This window comes from Antedon bifida, chromosome 5 (genome assembly GCF_963402885.1).
Source record: "Antedon bifida chromosome 5, ecAntBifi1.1, whole genome shotgun sequence".
In the NCBI taxonomy this organism is placed as follows: domain Eukaryota; kingdom Metazoa; phylum Echinodermata; class Crinoidea; order Comatulida; family Antedonidae; genus Antedon; species Antedon bifida.
The window spans coordinates 27,248,785-27,267,684 of NC_136230.1; the positions used below are offsets into that span (position 1 = coordinate 27,248,785).

At 31.8% G+C, this 18,900-nt stretch overlaps 3 protein-coding genes across 4 annotated transcripts; 2 read left to right on the plus strand and 1 right to left on the minus strand.

Moving 5' to 3' along the window:
• Window positions 1-16: 16 nt before the first annotated feature.
• LOC144842795 (uncharacterized) lies at window positions 17-4,272 on the plus strand. Its single transcript, XM_078699336.1, has 10 exons — window positions 17-284; window positions 668-801; window positions 910-995; window positions 1,652-1,738; window positions 1,854-2,002; window positions 2,084-2,177; window positions 2,310-2,403; window positions 2,872-2,964; window positions 3,325-3,403; window positions 3,543-4,272. The coding sequence occupies exons 1-10, from the start codon at window positions 282-284 to the stop codon at window positions 3,630-3,632; spliced, it is 909 nt and encodes a 302-aa protein (XP_078555462.1). The 5' UTR covers window positions 17-281; the 3' UTR covers window positions 3,633-4,272.
• Window positions 4,273-4,445: 173 nt separating this feature from the next.
• Window positions 4,446-8,948, plus strand: LOC144841942 (leucine-rich melanocyte differentiation-associated protein-like). Its single transcript, XM_078698245.1, has 4 exons — window positions 4,446-4,700; window positions 5,516-5,776; window positions 6,547-6,667; window positions 7,136-8,948. Exons 1-4 carry the CDS (start codon window positions 4,576-4,578, stop codon window positions 7,208-7,210), a joined length of 582 nt encoding a protein of 193 aa, XP_078554371.1. The 5' UTR covers window positions 4,446-4,575; the 3' UTR covers window positions 7,211-8,948.
• A 1,353-nt stretch (window positions 8,949-10,301) lies between these two features.
• On the minus strand, window positions 10,302-18,409 carry LOC144842787 (alpha-N-acetyl-neuraminyl-2,3-beta-galactosyl-1,3-N-acetyl-galactosaminide alpha-2,6-sialyltransferase-like). 2 transcript variants are annotated; one of them, XM_078699324.1, is made up of 6 exons: window positions 18,279-18,409; window positions 17,579-17,690; window positions 15,593-15,850; window positions 14,857-15,254; window positions 13,003-13,110; window positions 10,302-11,862 (listed from the first exon to the last, which is right to left on the minus strand). In XM_078699324.1, exons 2-6 carry the CDS (start codon window positions 17,660-17,662, stop codon window positions 11,553-11,555), a joined length of 1,158 nt encoding a protein of 385 aa, XP_078555450.1. In that variant the 5' UTR covers window positions 17,663-17,690; window positions 18,279-18,409; the 3' UTR covers window positions 10,302-11,552. The 2 variants fall into 2 exon arrangements, with proteins under 2 accessions (XP_078555450.1, XP_078555451.1); XM_078699325.1 differs by lacking the exon at window positions 18,279-18,409 and adding an exon at window positions 16,602-16,771 and having other exon boundaries at window positions 17,579-17,663.
• Between the last annotated feature and the right edge of the window lie 491 nt (window positions 18,410-18,900).

The window sequence follows — 18,900 nt, forward strand, 5'->3', positions numbered from 1 at the left end:
TTTGTATCATTAGATTGGAAAATGTATGATTTTTATATGTTGCTAAATATAATATTCTTGTGTACTATAAACGGGTCAACGAATAGTGAGGTTAACAAGTGAGGGACACGTTGAGCCCAACGCTCGAGTTGTCGTCACGTTGAGCAGCAACAACGCCAAAACAAAGGACCTTTTTTCCTAGCGGCGAATAGAAGCAGAACCGTTGCCTAGCCTGGGAATTGAAGTTGATCTCCGAATGATGTAAAAGTTTCTCATACACATTTATAGTGTATTGCTTTGAAATGGTACGTATAAAACTTCAAAATATTAACTTGAACTATGCACAAAATTGATGATTCTCTGCTCCTGTGTGGACGTGCTTTTCTTGCATTAAAAATAAATGACATGTGTTTTTTGTTTGTTTTAGTGTGTGTGTGTGGATATTTGTTTGGTGTTTCATTCACAACAGTAAATACTATATGCCTACAGTATATAATAGTTTACTATTATACTGTTACTGTAGTAAATCTTTTTCTTCAAGTTCATATTTTTGTGGTGGTGCACATTTGCGTTTGCAGTATATTTTTATTACTCCTACGGATCCTCTCATCTCGGGTTTTGGGGGTTATTAATAGGCCACTACTGAATAACAATATTTATATTTCAATGTTGTTGTATTTTCTTACAGTACAGTGTTTTATTCAAGTGTGAGCAGGCCCATGATGACAGTATCTGGAGTGTTGCATGGATGCGCAGCGAAAAAGACAATGTAGAAAACATAGTGACCGGTTCTGTGGATGATTTGGTGAAGTGCTGGACTTGGTAAGTATAATTGTTTTTAATAGAAAGTTTTATGTCAAAAAATATTTATAAAATATTAGAATAAATATTTTTTTTAAATAATACATCGTTTTATCAATTTCGTTTCAGGGAAAATGATGAATTAAAGTTGAAATGGACGTTAGAAGGTCATCAGCTCGGAGTTGTATCTGTAGACATCAATCCAAGTGGAAATAGTATCCTTCCATGAAAATCTTCCCATTCTCGATGAGTAGGGTCTTGAGAGGCAAATGGAGGATTTTTTAAATTCTATTATAACTGGTTTTCAGGAGATATGCTGGAAGATAAATAATACTTTCTATAAAAAAGACTAAACACTTATTATATTGTTAGAATGCACATTAGGAATGCATTTTGGGAATGCACTTTAAAAATATACTTTGTAAATGCACTTTAGGAATATACTTTGGGAATTCCCCATTTTAGGCACATTGGGAATGCATGTTGGGAATGCACTTTAGAAATATACTTTGGAAATGCACTTTAGGAATATACTTTGGGAATTCCCCTTTTTAGGTACATTGGGAATGCATGTTGGGATCGAATGCACTTTAGAAATACACTTTGGAATGCGCTTTAGGAATATACTTTGGGAATTCCCCTTTTCATGCACATTGGGAATGCATGTTGGGAATGCACTTTAGAAATATACTTTGGAATGCGCTTTAGGAATATACTTTGGGAATGCCCTTTTTCATGCATGTTGGGAATGCACTTTAGAAATATATTTTGGAATGCACTTTAGAAATATACTTTAGGAATTCCCCTTTTCATGCACATTGAGAATGCACGTTGGGAATGGGATGTATATTTCCTTACCAAGTATTTTCAGTTGCAGCATCCAGCTCGCTTGATAGTCATATTCGACTTTGGGATTTAGAAGTTGGTAAACAAATGAGGTCAATAGAAGCTGGACCAGGTCAGATAATAAATTCCACCTTTGTTTTCAAGTCAATTTTTTATTCAACTAATTTTTATAATTTAGCATTTATTTGATGATTAAAATAAATCCATATTTTGTATTTTTTTTATAGTGGATGCATGGACATTATCGTTTTCACCTGATGGCCGTTACCTAGCAACGGGAAGTCATACTGGAAAAATTAATTTATTTAATGTTGAAACTGGTAAAAAAGAACCTCCATTAGATACGAGAGGAAAGTTTACACTGAGTGTTGCCTATGTAAGTATTACACCAAAAGAAATAAAAGAAGTGGTCCCAAAAGTGGTCTATAATTGGAGGTGCTTATTATTTTTTTTTTAGAGTCCAGATGGGAAATATTTAGCGAGTGGAGCAATTGATGGAATTATAAATGTGTTTGATATTCAAACAGGGAAACTCTTGCACACAATTGAAGGTAAGTTAATGTGCCCACAAAATTTATTTTTTGAATGGAAAATCTATTTCACAAATTTCTTATTTCTAATACAATTTATTAATTTATTTCATACAGCTGTAATATTAAATGTAATTTAATTTTTCATTTCAGCTCATGCGATGCCAATCAGGTCTCTTTGTTTTTCACCAGACTCTCAACTTTTAGCAACTGCATCGGACGATGGACAAATAAAAATATATGATGTGTATGTTGTGTATTCAAATTATTTACTGAACTATCATTGTACTGATACAATTTGTAAACTTTCTCTCATTAAAAAAGAACCATATTATTTAAATTACGAATTAAGAGATGTTTACTATATAGCTTTAAAATAAAATTTAATGACAAAAAAGATTGACGTTTCGGAACCATCATGGAACCATTCTCAAGAATAAATGAGTAACAATTAATTTAACAATTAACAAGAGGAGGAGCTTATCTTTTTAGGCTTTTCAGTCTTGGTTATTGTTTATAGTACTGTATTTCCTGTCACCCTTTGGTGCTTTGTACTTTGTTAATTTTACTTATTTGTTCTTGATAATGGTTCCACGATGGTTCCGAAACATTGATCTTTTTTGTCGTTAAATTTTATTTTAAAGACACATTATTTAAGTACAGTATATTAAACAAAACTACAGTATTCTGTACTAAGTTACTAATTGTTTTACAGTGAACATGCCAACCTCACAAGTTCTCTGTCTGGCCATGGCTCCTGGGTTCTAAGTGTTAATTTTTGTCCTGACAACACACATCTTGTATCTAGGTAGGTACAAAAACTACTAGCATTTGACCATGTGAACAGATGTTTAGCAAATAAAAATATGATGTAAACAGTTCTACATTTTATTATTTGACAAAATATCAACTAGGCCTATATTAAGCTCTGTCTACACTACTGTATCAAACTTTATGTGACATGATGTTATATCACTACCATATTTGGGCATATCACTACCATATTTGGACACACCATACTTTTTTGTCACATAAGATTTGATAGTGTAGAAAAAGCTTGTACTTACTTAATTACTTGTATGATAGTTATAGTAGTACACAATATAGTTTTGAATATTTTGTTCAAAATATCTAAATACTGTATGTATTTTTGTTTTGTACACTTCAGCTCTTCAGATAAGACCGTTAAAGTATGGGATACCACCTCAAAACAATGTGTAGCAACATTCCAAGATCATTATGATCAGGTAGGTAATGAAGTGAAAAAAAAAAAAATGTGAATAATTGTTAAATTATCCGAAAACTGTTCTCTTGAACAATCTTGTCAAAACAATACAAATAAAGTTTACAAATATAGAAAATGGTTTGGTTCGATTTTCGTTTCAGGTTTGGCAAGCCAAGTATAACGGAAATGGATCAAAGATCGTGTCTGTGTCGGACGACAAAGCTGTGCACGTGTACGAGTGTCCAATATAACAACGCATTTGTAAATGCCATTAACTTGACTATTTAATTTTGTTTTAATGGTTGGGGATTGGAATTGTAAAATGCAGTAGTAGTATATTACAACAATCAATAATGGCGTGATCTATGTACATATCAAAGTGAAGACTTTTCTAAAAGTATGATTTTAAGCTGGTATCTACAAAGATAGTCATTCAAATACAGTGTGTGTAATCAGTCTAAACCTATTAACAAGGTCTTAGTTATTTACCCTGGCTAAGTTGGTTTCATGGGCATAAAAGTTAAATCACTAACTTTTATATTTATTATAAATTTATACAGACAAGCTGTAATGGTAATAAAAATATAGAATCTGTTATTCCTCATGACCATTTGCATACAATTCGGACAATCCGCTCAGGGTAAAATACGCAGTTTTCTACTTACCGTTATCACGACCTCGCCAAAAACAAAGTACAGTGAATGTACATTTTGTAGCACATAAAAAAAGTTACAGAATTTCTTTACATAAATGTACTATTCTTCAACTTTGTAATACAAAAATATACAGTACATACTTAAATGGAATATTTATTATGTTCTTTTATTTTGCTGTGTATTGTAAGAAAAAACTAAGAATAAAATTGTCACCATATTTGGTGAAGGACTTTTTGCCAGTGTAATTTTGTGGAATTATTACAGTATTATCTATATATAAAATATGGTCATCTTTAACAATAATTTAAAATGCTGGTTGTCATCATAAATCGCTGTGCAAGTTTTGACCAATCAAATGTCAGAATGAAATTAACTAGCGATACGCGATGTCACGTGCTGCGTGCCTGCAGGCTCTGTGTGTCCTGCACGTGACAAAAACACTTATTGGGGGTTTCCCCTAGATATGTGCTGCAGGATATTCGAATAGCTCGCGAAGTGGCTTAATTATTTCCTTCTAATAAAATAAGAAACACAGATCATGGTGGACGAACAAGGTAGGCTAAGTCTTGCTTACCAAGGTATCTCGGAAATACCCGCAAATTTACAAAAGAAGAAACAGGCTATCGGAATACTTCAGTTGGATCTAAGCCACAATAAATTCTCGTATCCTTTGTTGCTCTCCCCGTTGACAATCACATTTTTTACTTCAAAATATCAGGTCAATCGAGGTCATAGGCCTAGGAATAATTACTGTAGATTATTTAAAATCAAATAATTAAGTAACAGTACCTATGTATGTTATTTATGTAAATAAGTTATTGCAGTTGTATTTAACAATCCTTTCTTGGAAGAAACTTAAAAAGTCTCTCCATTCACACATGAAAAACAAAATATAAATATTATTGTTGTCTGTCTCCATCTATATTAATGTACTAACCTATTGCTATTGCCACCTACACTTTTTATGTATAGTAGTAGGCCTCAACTAAAATTAGGGAGCTTCAATTGGACGTCATATGGAGGTATTGTTTGGTCTTGCAATTTTTGTCAAGTCATCAGACCCAATGTGGTTGCTTCCAGTTGGGTCCAGATAAACTTTTTTTTACAAATTTACAGCCGTCATCAATTGTACAAAAATTGAAATCAATTGTACAGATCTGGATGAAAACTTAAACAAATTCTAGATCTAGATCATCACAAATCTTATTTATCTACTGTATTTATTTATTTAATTATTGTACAGTAATCTTATTTTCTATTTTGTTAATGGTGCCTTTAGCAACATTAACATTAAACTATTTCTAGGCTTATTGTTACCACCATTCATATAAATATTTAAAGATTTAGATGTATTATTTGTGGAATAAACAATCAAACAAACAAAGCCTTACCTTTTCAACATTCCAAAGTGACAATTTTAAAATTAACTGTAGCTATTAAAATAGCTACAGTTGTTTTCTTTATCAATATAAAAACAGAGATTTACGTTCGTTGGAAGAATTTAAAAACTTACATACATTGATCTTGGACAACAATGAGATATCATCGCATGTGGCGTTTCCCGATCTACCAAATATCACCACACTCTGGTTAAATCGTAACAAAATTTCAAACTTAAGCGTAATTGTCGATAAACTTCAGATGCGATTTCCGAAATTAGAATACCTTAGTTTGATGAATAACCCAGCAGCGCCGAGTTATTTTAATGGTGGAACCTATCAACAGTTCCAGGATTACAGGTTTGTATAAAGATACGTACCGGACTTGTCAATTGTATAATCCACCATACGGGAGAGGTGTGTCATTTGTCCAAAGTCGACATACCTTATAAATACCATGACGCACCCCTGCGTCAAAAGATGACTTATCTTTAGGTGACTAAGACGCACCCGTTTTGATGCATTGTCGATGGTAAAGTGACGGACATTGACACACCATTGTTCATTGTATTGATGTGACCATTTAGGTATTTTGACTCGTCAATAATTATTTGTAAATGACGCATCCATGATGCACATCTCCTGGAGGATCATAAAGTGGGTAATACAAGTGCATAATAGTCTAATATACATAAACCTAATTAATTTAAATAAATTGAATAATTCATCAACTTTTGATTTTTTTCTTTGATAAAAAAAAAATTGAACAAAAGTTAAATACTGTACCATTTGAAGGAAAGATATTTAACAATGAACTTCACATTGTTCTGTTATCTACCTTCTCTATGTTATGTATGAAAAGGAAAAGGTCATACTATATGTCATCTGTCTACCAAAATAAAGCAGACTATTTCTTCTCCTTTTGAAAGTGTACAATATAAGATAGCCTTGCCCCAAGTCTGTATGTATTGTCTTTTTTTATGGTTATGTTGGCATTTTGATTTTTGTCTGAAAATACAAGCTCATGTATTATATGTATGAAACGCCATATGTGCCAAAATACTTATCTTTGTAGTAATTTCGGTCTAGAACAGAGACTAAATATAAGCCTACAATGCTTTTTATTCCAGACAGTACGTGATAAGTCAATTGCCCAGCTTACAGACACTAGACGACCAGTTTGTGAACTTAGAAGAACGATTAGAGGCTGTACGAGTTTATAAACAGATGCTATCCAAGAAAAAATCTGTGGTAATCATAAAGTTTTCCAATAATTTAGCTGGAACCCTGGGACTCTCCAATTAATAATGGAGAGAACCCTGGAGTTTCTAAACTTAATGTCAACTTGTCTGCTATGACCTTCATTAACAACAAAGGGGCAACTGAGTTATATTAATTGTTTTGCTTAGTTTCCCCTGACCATTGTGCTCTGTTTCTGTTCTGTATCTGTGTATTGGTCGATAATAATAAATTAAATTAAATGAAAGCATTCAAATATGAAGCATAATTGAAATTGAACGCCTCATTTGTCACTGTCCTGTAAAACAAACAAGGAGCAATACATGTTTTGAACACTACAGCCAACCCTGTATGTAAGGTCCTGAATGTATCAGCTTAAATGGGTGTTTACTGTATTAATAAAGTTTGTCCCACTATTAAAATTTAATATTCTAAGTTATTATGTATTTTAATCATATGAATTGTGTTTTTGGTTTTTAGAAGAAGAAAAGAAAGAAGTCACGCCCAGGGGAACCAGAAGTTCTCAAAGTTGGCGACAGTGTGGATATTAAGTGAATAAATTCTTTCGCAGCTTCTGTTTGTCTCATTCATATTATCCTGTATATAATATTTTATTTCTGCTTCAGTACTATAGAATTTACTTGAAAAAAGGAGAATAAATTACAGCATTTTATTTGAATTAAAATGCAAGAATGAAATTATTTCGAATTTTGATTAATGATGCAATATTAGTAAGTTTATTTTGCAAATGCGTAAATGTTTTTTTTTAAATGAAATTATTTCAAATTTTGATTAATGACGCAATAGAAAAATGTTGTTATCTGTGTGTACATTTTTTAAAATAGTAGTTATTAATAACAAATATGCAATTTCCCATTATATATTTGTATATATATGGAAAAAATGTATAAATGTTAATTCTTGAAGGTTTAGGTTCATACCAAGGTCACAGTCATTGTATAGTTACTTTTGTACGGCCACAATATGAGTATACATAAAAAATGGAGTAAATATACATAATGAAATAGATATAAATAATGGAGTAGATATACATAATGGAGTAGATATAAATAATGGAGTAGATATTAATAATGGAGTAGATAAACATAATGAAATAGATATAAAGTATGGAGTAGATATACATAATGGAGTAGATATAAATAATGGAGTAGATATTAATAATGGAGTAGATATACATAATGAAATAGATATACATAATGGAGTAGATATACATAGATACAGTACTAATTCTGGTCCATTTGATTCAGCAATACTCAATACGTATTGTACTGTATCATTAGTCCCTTCTAATATGTTTCCTTGTTAATTTCCTTTCGTATTTGTCAATGTGAAGGTTTTCATTGAGTTACGGTAGGGTCACAGCAAGGGTACTAATTATTGTAGTCATACAAAAATGATTACTATACAAAACTCTATGAAACTATGGACAATAAAATAATATCAGTAAACTCAACAATAGAATTAGATACAAATATGTACATTGATATGTAGACATTGCTGTTAAACCAAATCTAGTTAGAATCAAAGCTTTAAAAAAATTATTTCTCCAAAGACATTTTACTTACTACTTACTGATCGTGGGTTCGAATCCAACGCTCATCCCATTGCTTGTATCCTTAGGCAAGACACTTTACATAAGTTTGCCTCTCTCCACCCAGGTGTACAAATAGGTACCTGATATAGGTCAAGACACAACTTTGCACCGATTACTAGCTGCATTATGGGAGTATATTTCCATACGTGTTTGATCCAAAAATGACCAGGTAATAATATGTACAGCTCTTAGAGGTTTCACAACATTAGGTGCTTTATAAATCCAGGATATTATTATCATTACTACTTTTTTGTGTTACAGTATGCGATAACAAATATATAAAACCAGCGTTGTGATACCTTCCGAGACCATGCCAAAATACAATTTTGATGTTCAACTGATAATTAAGGCAAATCATGGAGTATATTACTCCATGGTAAAATTGTTTTTCAATATTCACGGTGCTGGTACATTGATAATTTTGATACTTAAAACAGTACTAGATTATAATATACATTTTTGTAGAAAATTTATCCTTTTTTTTTGTTCAGCTTAAATTTTTAATGAAGTATTCAGATTTTATGTTCATGGTGCTGCTACAATAATACTATTGGTACTTACAAGCTACAGTACAGTACCACATTTTTTACAAATAAGGTTTCTTATTTTAATTGTGTTATTATTTTATTGTGTTATTACGTTAAACAATAATTAAGCAAAGATTGTTAGAATTGAATAAAATACACATGATGACAAGTATTTAGTAGCATTGTTTTATTCTAAAGAATACCAGTAAGTATGGCCTTTATAAAAACATAAATAATATAAACATTTACTGTACTACTATGTCAAATTTAAATTCTAAATTTACTATTAAATGTCTACAGCATAAATAAAGAAGAGATAATATTTAGAGAGGACGCCGCACCCCAGCTGAGAATTAAACTTGTGGCTCTCTGTCTGTCATCTGACCACTACTTATGAGAATACTGGGACTGGTAGAGTATGTTAAGGTCAGATTGGGGTCATTGAGGTTTTGATTCATTAGAATAACTTGCCACTGTAATTGTACAAGTAGGCACATTGGAATTGACATTAAAAAAAAATAGTTCTAGTGTAGAGTTCAGAGTGAAACATTTACGAGACAGATAGAGAAAATTGATAAAAAATATTAACTTTATGGCATCATAATCAATTATACAAAAATCTCTTCATTGTCAATGTTGTTGTTATATTTTCAATACAAATTTTTGAGAACATTAGCCGGAGATTAGCTTTTTTTTTAAATCTTTAGACGGAAGACTGATCATTCCTCAACCACATGCAGATAACTTGTGATTTACACGTTCATTGGTTAACAATAAAAAAAACAAGTTCAGCAACAGAAGCAAACCAGGATGTACAAAAACATGACTCAATTTTATGATGAAATTAAAGCACTGTTTAAATACAACGAATACCTTGCAAGCTAAAATAAATACTTTAAAATTAAAGAGACATAAAAAATAAACCTATATAAAATGTTCACAAAATAAAGTTTAAATATTATTTAAAAATATATAGCATGGTGACATTTTACCCTATTTAAAGTTTGTATAGATACAGTAGTATAAAATATATAGCATATTAAAACTGAAATATTAATAAAAACTAACACATCACACTTTTTAATTAACAGCCTCAACAAAACAAATATAATTGTGAGAGTACATTGGTTTCAGATATCATATATTGAATAATCAATATATAAATATCTTCATTAACCGAAGAATGTTTGGAAGAATTTGATATCAATGATGTTCCCTTGAAAAATAATAGTACAAACCAATATAACAATATAACCTCTTAGTCTTAACTATAACAAGTTAAAAATTGAAGTTTAGTAAAGCACCTATATTTAAAATTCAATCAATTCGCCTGTATGTTTTTAAAGGGATCAACATTTTTAAATTTTTAGTTACAGTGTCACTAGGGAGCAATAGATTTTCCAGATTTGTTGAGACAAGTTATAAATACTTCAGTAGACCCTAGACACCACCACTATACCACCCTTCCAACCATCCCCGCACCCCACCCACCCTCAACACACACGCACTCCTACCTCTACTGTAATGTATAGGTACAGTAAATTTACAGTGTCCCAACATAGTACCATTGGCTTTAACATCAGGATATAAAAACAGCATAAATGCAGTATCGAGAATGGACTGGAAACTGGCCAATTCAAAGTCTGTTGGCAAGAACTATTATTATTAAAAAGAAATCTTATTCATTTCCTGAAATATCCTTAGCACTCATTTACCTTCAGCCATAAACACAAATATTATAATTCACAATCTTAAGCTCTGTCTACACTTTAAAACTAGTGTGATGTGCTCAGATATGGTAGTGATATACCAAAATATGGTAGTGGTACGACATCATCATGTCCGTATATGGGCACATCACATTTTTTGTCACATAAAGTTTGAGGTCAAAGGTGATAAAATCACCATTGGATTTCCAAGTTTGTTCTATTCTACAAACGTTTTTACTCATACACTTAATTTACTGTGTAAACACTGTTTTTGCAGCCATAATTTAAACAAAAATTAAATCAATACCCAGATAAAATTTTACCACACATAGGAAGTTTGTCATTCAAGCACAATAAAAGATTATCAAAGAGCTTTCATATTTGTTTAAATATATAAAAATAGTGAATATATTTCGTATACAAACTATTGGCTAAAATGTCAATAAATATAATCTATAAATTTAAATGGGAAAATACAGTATTTTAAATACAAATTCATAAAATGTAGGGGTAATAATATCTAAAAATACTCAACCAAGATTATGAATCAGAAATTTGAATTCATTGCTTCATTTGTGAAAATATATTCAATATTTTTTTTGTTTTAAAGATGTGTTGTCCCCCTAAAAAATAATTTGTAATATTTTTTTTTTTTGAATATGCCATTTTAATGTCACGTAATAATCCACTTTAACCAAAAATTGGATCTAAACAAAATCTATTTACCTGTAAAAACTGTAATTTAAACAGAAAATGGTCAAATTGGCTGCCAACCATAGAAATTTTGGTTGAATTTAACCATTTATTATTTTATTTTATAAGTGAAAACATTTTTTTTTTCGGTTTTTTTTCTACGGAAGTGATTAACTTTATTAAAACTACAAAATAACCTATTCAAAGTCAAAGTCAAAGTTCATTAATCTTCATTTTTCATGTTTTTGGGGGACAATACATCTTTATTTGAAATACCAATAAATATAAAAATAATTGACATAAATGATAAACTATAATTTAATTAAAGCACTGCTACCCTTTATTTTTCTTTGTTAATACATTGTTCCAAATGTCCACTTGGCAATTTTCTGAAATATTTCAACTGGCCAACTGGTCTTTTCGACTCTTTTAACCCATGGCGTATTAACGACCGGTGGCTCTGACGTTCTATTTATATTCCACGAAGGGTAATGGAACGTGATGTTATATAAATACGCCCATCGATTGAACACAGCCTTTTCCGTGAGGAATCGATGTCCGCCGAACAACGTCGCATTTTCGTGGCTATGATAGTAGTCGCATTCTCCTGGGCTATCAAAACTTTGCGAATAGTGGTATTTGGTATTCTCATGTGGATGTTCTCTACAAAGCAATTTAAATGTAGATATATTTTATTGTAATATTGTAGTATTTTCCCTATATTATACAATATACTGTACAGTAATTTCCCTATCATATTGAATGGGCATACTGTACCGTGCAGTAATTTTCCTATAATAATATTCAATGTCTACTGTATCTGCAGTATGTTCCCTATTTTATTCAATAGGCCTATTGTAATTTTCCTATTTTATTAAATAGACCTACTATATCTGTGTAGTTTTCCTATCTTATTCAATAGGCCTACTGTAGGCTTACCTACAATAAATGCCTATCTGAATTATAGGCCTACTGTACCTACAATAAATGCCTATCTGAATTATAGGCCTACTGTACCTACAATAAATGCCTATCTGAATTATAGGCCTACTGTACTTACAATAAATGCCTATCTGAATTATAGGCCTACAGTACCTACAATAAATGCCTATCTGAATTATAGGCCTACAGTACCTACAATAAATGCCTATCTGAATTATAGGCCTACAGTACCTACAATAAATGCTATCTGAATTATAGGCCTACAGTACCTACAATAAATGCATATCTGAATTATAGGCCTACTGTACCTACAATAAATGCCTATCTGAATTATAGGCCTACTGTACCTACAATAAATGCCTATCTGAATTATAGGCCTACAGTACCTACAATAAATGCTATCTGAATTATAGGCCTACAGTACCTACAATAAATGCCTATCTAAATTATAGGCCTACTGTATCTACAGTAATTTAATAGGCCTATGTAGGGCTACCTAAGGTAATTCCCTACTCATTGAATAGGCCTACACTGTACCTTAAGTATTTTTACTGCAGTATCTAGGCCTACTAACCTACAGTATTTTACCTAGAATTCTAAAGTAATTTCTATACATTTTCCTTCACATTGCAGTAAATTTCATATCTTATGAATTTGAATCATTCGGACCAATGTAATTAATATACACTAATTAATATACACTATGTGGTCTTTTGGTACTGTGTCATAATATCACAACTACATCTACAGATACAATAATACAGTAAGTATATTAATCTGTTTATCTTATATGCACTATCATGCTAATAATTAATTTATATAAATATAGTAGTTCTGTAGGTTTTATATGTAACCATGTACCTGCAATAATTTTCATACACAAAACCATAGATATCAATTTTCTCACACATATCCAAAGCTGTGAGTATTGTGTACCATCCCGTAGATAACCAAGTGTTGCTTTCCATTCTGAAGGGAAAAACCCCACAAATTTGTATTAATATTATTTTAAAATACATTTAAGGTACAATAACACAACATAAGAATCCATATTACATTAAAAAAACACCGAAACTAAAAAGTGGTCTAATGGTGAGGTGCTTGCATATAATACTGAAGAGTGTGGGTTCGAGCCTTGGTTTGATCATTTTTTTTACTCTTTTCTGTTTAATCTGTACACAATATTTCATTGATCTAATATTAAAGATGTATTGTCCCCCTGAAAAATATTTTTTTTTGTTGCATACAGTATGCCATTTTAATGTCACATAATAGTTATCCACTTTGACCAAAAATTGGATCTAAACAAAACTAGATTTGAACTCGTCACTTTGACGAATTCGGGTTATCCGCCACGCCATACGTTAGAATATTGCGCACAGAAAAACTATTATGCCATTGAAAAAATGTTAGTGCGCTCTCTATTTTGTGTCACGTCTAAGTAATACAGTATATACTATATACTGTATACGTACTACATACAGTGCAGAATAGGTGAAAATAAGTGACCAAAGTTATTGACGCTTTTGCCCATGATGACGTCTTAAAAATCTTAAAAATGATAAATCATGCTAAAGATAATTGATTGACCTAGACAATATAAAAAATGGGGGGAAATGGAATACGTATAAGTGGAGATGCGCTCTATTAAATGTGATGAGCTATGACGAAAGAGACAAAAATCCAATATTTTATATTCGAGTGGCCATACGATGACGTCACAATGTCCGGTTACCCATTGATTCATGATCCGATATCTACAACTCATTAACTTCCAGAATATGTAAAAAAAATAAAAGTTCATCATGTAGTTTAGAATCTATGATAACTTTTTCATCAAAAACGCGCGCAAATTATCCAATTCGACGTGCTCGTATGACGTGATTTTAAGTCGAAATTGTTTAGAAAGTTGGTAAAATTACTAGAAAAGGCTGGAAAAACATAAATCACGCAAAAAAATATATTTTTAGTGTTACGTGCGCACAACGCACGTAAAAATGCGGGCGCGCATGGGAATTTTTTACATGCTCAAAATGTCATGATCAGCGTAGAAAGTTGATTAGAAATTAATTTTGCGCATTTTGAAATTTTAAATGCGCGTGCGCACGTAACTTTTTGTGAAACATGCCATTTTTAATCCATAGAAAGTTTGCCCTTGATATGACTTAAATTTTCACAAAGTGTCAATACAAAATTACTTTTGGTTTATAATCTATGATCAATCATTGAAATTCATAAAATCGCGCGTAACTTACGCTGCGCGACTCTAACGTCAAACAACGAAATTTCTTGCACATCTACAGCTACAGGTCACTCTTATGACAAAGTTATACAATCTTATGTTGACCAGAATTAGAGATACGCTGCCAACAAAATTCCGGGAAAGAAAGAAGAATAACATAGAAGAAAAAAAAAAGATCGTGACAATAACAAGGGGTTATCCGCCAAGTGCGGATAACCAACTATAGTTTAAAGCAGATAATGGCTAAATTGGCTGCCAGCCAATTGATTTTTGGTTGAATTTAACCATTTATAATGTTATTTTATAAGTGAAAACATTATTTTTTTTCGGTTTTTTTTCTACGGAAGTGATTACCTTTATTAAAACTACAAAATAACCTTCTAAAGTCTGATTAAATTAATCTTCATTTTTCGTGTTTTTGGGGGACAATACATCTTTAAATTAAAAATATTAAAGTTAAAATTTCAACTTACCTATTTTTACCAGTTTCCAGTTCAAATATTACATCTGCCATGAGTTCACCATTTTTATCAAGACTATAGAAATCAATATTTGGAAACTGTGCCTTAAGAATTTCAGCTTTTAGCTTAGCCCACTTATGATTCTGAACATTTAGTCCAAATAAGAGAATCGTCTCGGGAGTTCCTACTCCCTCTAAAATGTCTATATTCGCCATCACGTTTGTTGTTGACATGTGACATACAACACGAACTGTCGTCCTGGATCCAACGTCTTTCTGGTACTGTTTGACAGGAGAATGATTCATTCGAATAACGCAGGAGGCATTGTCGATCGTTTCACCAGCTCCTGTGTTCAACATTTGACCAGAGGATGAAACAATAGCACAAGTTGAACATTTCTTTTTAAGCTTCTGAAAAGAAAAACACACATAATACAGTCAACAATTCTCCGAAAACTGTCCCTAAAGGGTCATTCTCTCTCAAATCAAACCGCCAACAAGTTTGACATCGTCACATCATGGATTTTGCCTAAATTTGGTACACAAAGAGCCCCTAAGCTAAAACGCAACATTCCAAATTTTAGTTGGACTGTCGGGTAGCGGAGATAGGGACTACTGAAAAACACTGAATTTTCACGTTTTTCGCAAAAAGTCATGAACTTCAATATTTCAAACGTCCATATTTTCCTTATTTATGGCTCAAATTTAGCAAACGGTCCCAAATTTTTTCTAAATAAATCAAAACTTACCTCATTGCTCTCCATAGATTTGTAATGTTGAACAATCTCTGGTTTGTATTTTTTTGAAGGAAGTTTAAATATTGCGCTGTCATTACTAGGTTGTAATGGTGAAATATGTTTCAAGTTACTTCTAATAATGTTGTTACTCAATGCAATAGTAGGTTCTTGTTGAACTGGAGGGACGTATGAACTGGTTGAGTTTGACGCACTATATATTGCATAGGTAATAGCATAACATGATATAACTACAAGGAAGATTACTTTCATCTGTAAAATAAAAGAAAAATTTAATAAGTATGGCTTAAGTATTAGTAATAAGTATTAGTGTACATTGGTCCTTCTTTAACATAGTGCTTGTTAAAGATGTCCCTTTGACTAATTCCAAAAAAAATTAAAAATATTTCGAAAAAAAGTGGGTCATTTTGAAGTATCATAGTTATTAACTTTTACCAAAAATTAGTCGAAAAAAAAATCATTTAACTGAAATACAGACGTTTTTTTGTTCAAAAAATAACTTTGACTTCCAGTTTTCGATCAAGACATATCTCATAATGCAACGCACGCACAGCTACTCTGTATGCATAATCATAAAACTTCCTCGCGATCTGTGTAAAAACACCTTCTCAATCCTAATTAGCATCATGCATAATGCATACTTGTGGTTTGAAATCTATGTTTACTTTCGCTCGTGACGATTTTCCAGACGAAATGTAATCAAATTAATTTACCTGTTAATTACGTTTTTGGCTCGAATTTTTGCATTAAAATGAATAAATTTAATTATTACTTTGATATGGCAAATTTAAATTTAGAATATTTTGACCTTCATTTTTTGTGTTTCAAGGAACATTACATCTTTAAATAACTTGATACACTATTAAAAAAAAGATCATATTCCGGTGTCCTGATCTGGGTAGGCGTGGCAGACGTGAGTCCGTAGATAATACCTTTACCTTTTTTAAAAGGTCACTATTTATTTTCTACAGTTTTCAGCAACACTTACAAATCCAGTTCTCACCTTTTTTTTTATAAATGTACAACATTGGGCCATTTCTGGAAGTTTCAACGTCAATTTCTAACTGCAATTAATTCCCCACTAGTACAGGTTAAATCAAAGCTGGTACTGAGTAACCATGAATTGGAATGAAATTAAATGTCCAAAAAAAAAGGGATTGTTATCATTGTCAACTAAAAACAATACAAGAAGATCAAAGGATTACCTACAGTACTTTTAGCATGGACAAAGGATGTCACAAAAATCAAAAGACACAAGGCTTTAACTTAAAAACAGCAAAAAGATCTGTACAGTACAGTGGACTAATTTATATAAAGAGAAATCAAATCTGATTAGAATTTCTTTATTTGGTAATCAAGGTTAAAAACAATTACATCATAGAAATAAAACAAAAAAAGATTTGTACAAAAAAAAAAAACCCCAAAAACAGTCCTTGATTGGAACAAAAGTCATAACCTTTATTTTCACTCAGTTCTTTCCAAAAAGAACTAAATGTACCTTAAACAAAATAAAGATTAAGAAATTTAAATAGCAAAGCTGTTCCTAGCATTATGCACTTCGTCAATTGTATGACCCACTACACAACCCCTGGGAGAGGTGCATCATTGATGCGTCAATTACAAATAATTATTGACAGGTACGTCACATCAATGAACAATGGTGTGTCAATGTACGTCACGCCTTCAGCACCTTTGGTGGCGCAGTGAACTCTAGAAATCTGCATTATTATTATTATTATTATTATTATTATTATAATATTACTTTATCACCCACCATATCACAAACAACCTGGTCACAATGTGTCATTGTTCCTCAGAATGAGTGCGTCATGGTCACCTAAAGGTAAGTCACTTTTTTGACACAGGGGTGTGTCATGGTATTTATCATAAAGTATGACACACCCGAGGGTCGTATAGTGGGTCATACAATTGACAAGTGCATTACAACATGAATCGTCCAAGTTTATATAAAACACTTACAAAAATCTTTGGTTTTGGTAAGTTATTTCCTGTGGTCTTGTAACATTCAATATCTTTTGTGGCATTATGTACCGTTGATCCCATTTTACATGTCCGTGGTCATTTCAATATACTGAAAAATTTAATTTTTTTTTATTAAAAAAGTGTTTGCTCAAATTAATACAATTCTGCCATTAAAACATAATCAACAATTTTTTGCGAAGAAACTGAGGATTCACGTTTAGAATACAAAATTCTGGAAAGAAAAATATAGTAAGTTAAATTTACCCTCTAGGCCTAGAACATGTTAATAATATTACATGTACTTGATATCAGTTTTTACTCATAAAACTCTGCCGGGCAATACCATTGACATTGTTGTATGATGGTGATGGATGAAGAAGACATCTTCAACCTATTCTTAAAAATATCTTTTTGATGTATAGGGCCTATATACACAAAAAGTTATTAACTGTTATCCGGGCGTTTAGATGCTGCGGATCGCACTCCGGACGTTCACGGCGGGTGGTTTTTATTGTCCTAGCGTAAGCTAGGCTAGGCCTACAGTAACACTTCTTCTGTCTGCGAACTACAGGCAGAGAGAGGCCTAGCCTAGCCTAGCCTTGTTGGGCGTAGGTCCTACAACTAGGCCTAGCCTAGGCTTACTAGATTCTAAAGGTGCATAGGCCATAGGTAAGGTTCTTCTCATTTTTGTAAATACCTCAAAATCTGACGACTGCGATGAACATCTTTATAGTACTTGTCAACGATATGCCTAATAATGATTAAACTATGAAATCATCTCATCATCAGCCATCAGACACACACACAGCACATCACACCACACATCAGTACATCATAAATCATGTGGTGGATTCGATTAAATCAAAGGACTATCTTTATCATTGATTAATGATAACGCCCTCAATAAATCTGGCAAGCAGACGACAAGTGAAAATGTTTTAGATAATTAATATAAATATTTAAATTAGATTACTGTATAATGGTTTAAACAAGCTTACATACACTACATCTACTAGATTTAGAAATTTAGAAAAAAATAATAAACCAAGCTGCAATAATTTGTTTAAGAATACATAGAAACAATCAAGAAATGGCAGATAAGTAACATTTAAAACCTCCATGATCTGAATGAATGAAATAATTTCAATTTTTAACTGGCAATTTTTATGAATTAGTTTGAGAGTTTATAGTCAAATCAAATCAAGGAAATTTAACAACAGGATGCTGAACCCCGGAGATCAAAAGGTTCATCTGTGGCTGCGACACGATCAGTTCCACACCCATTATCAGACGATGCACGCCACGGAGAATATGTACAT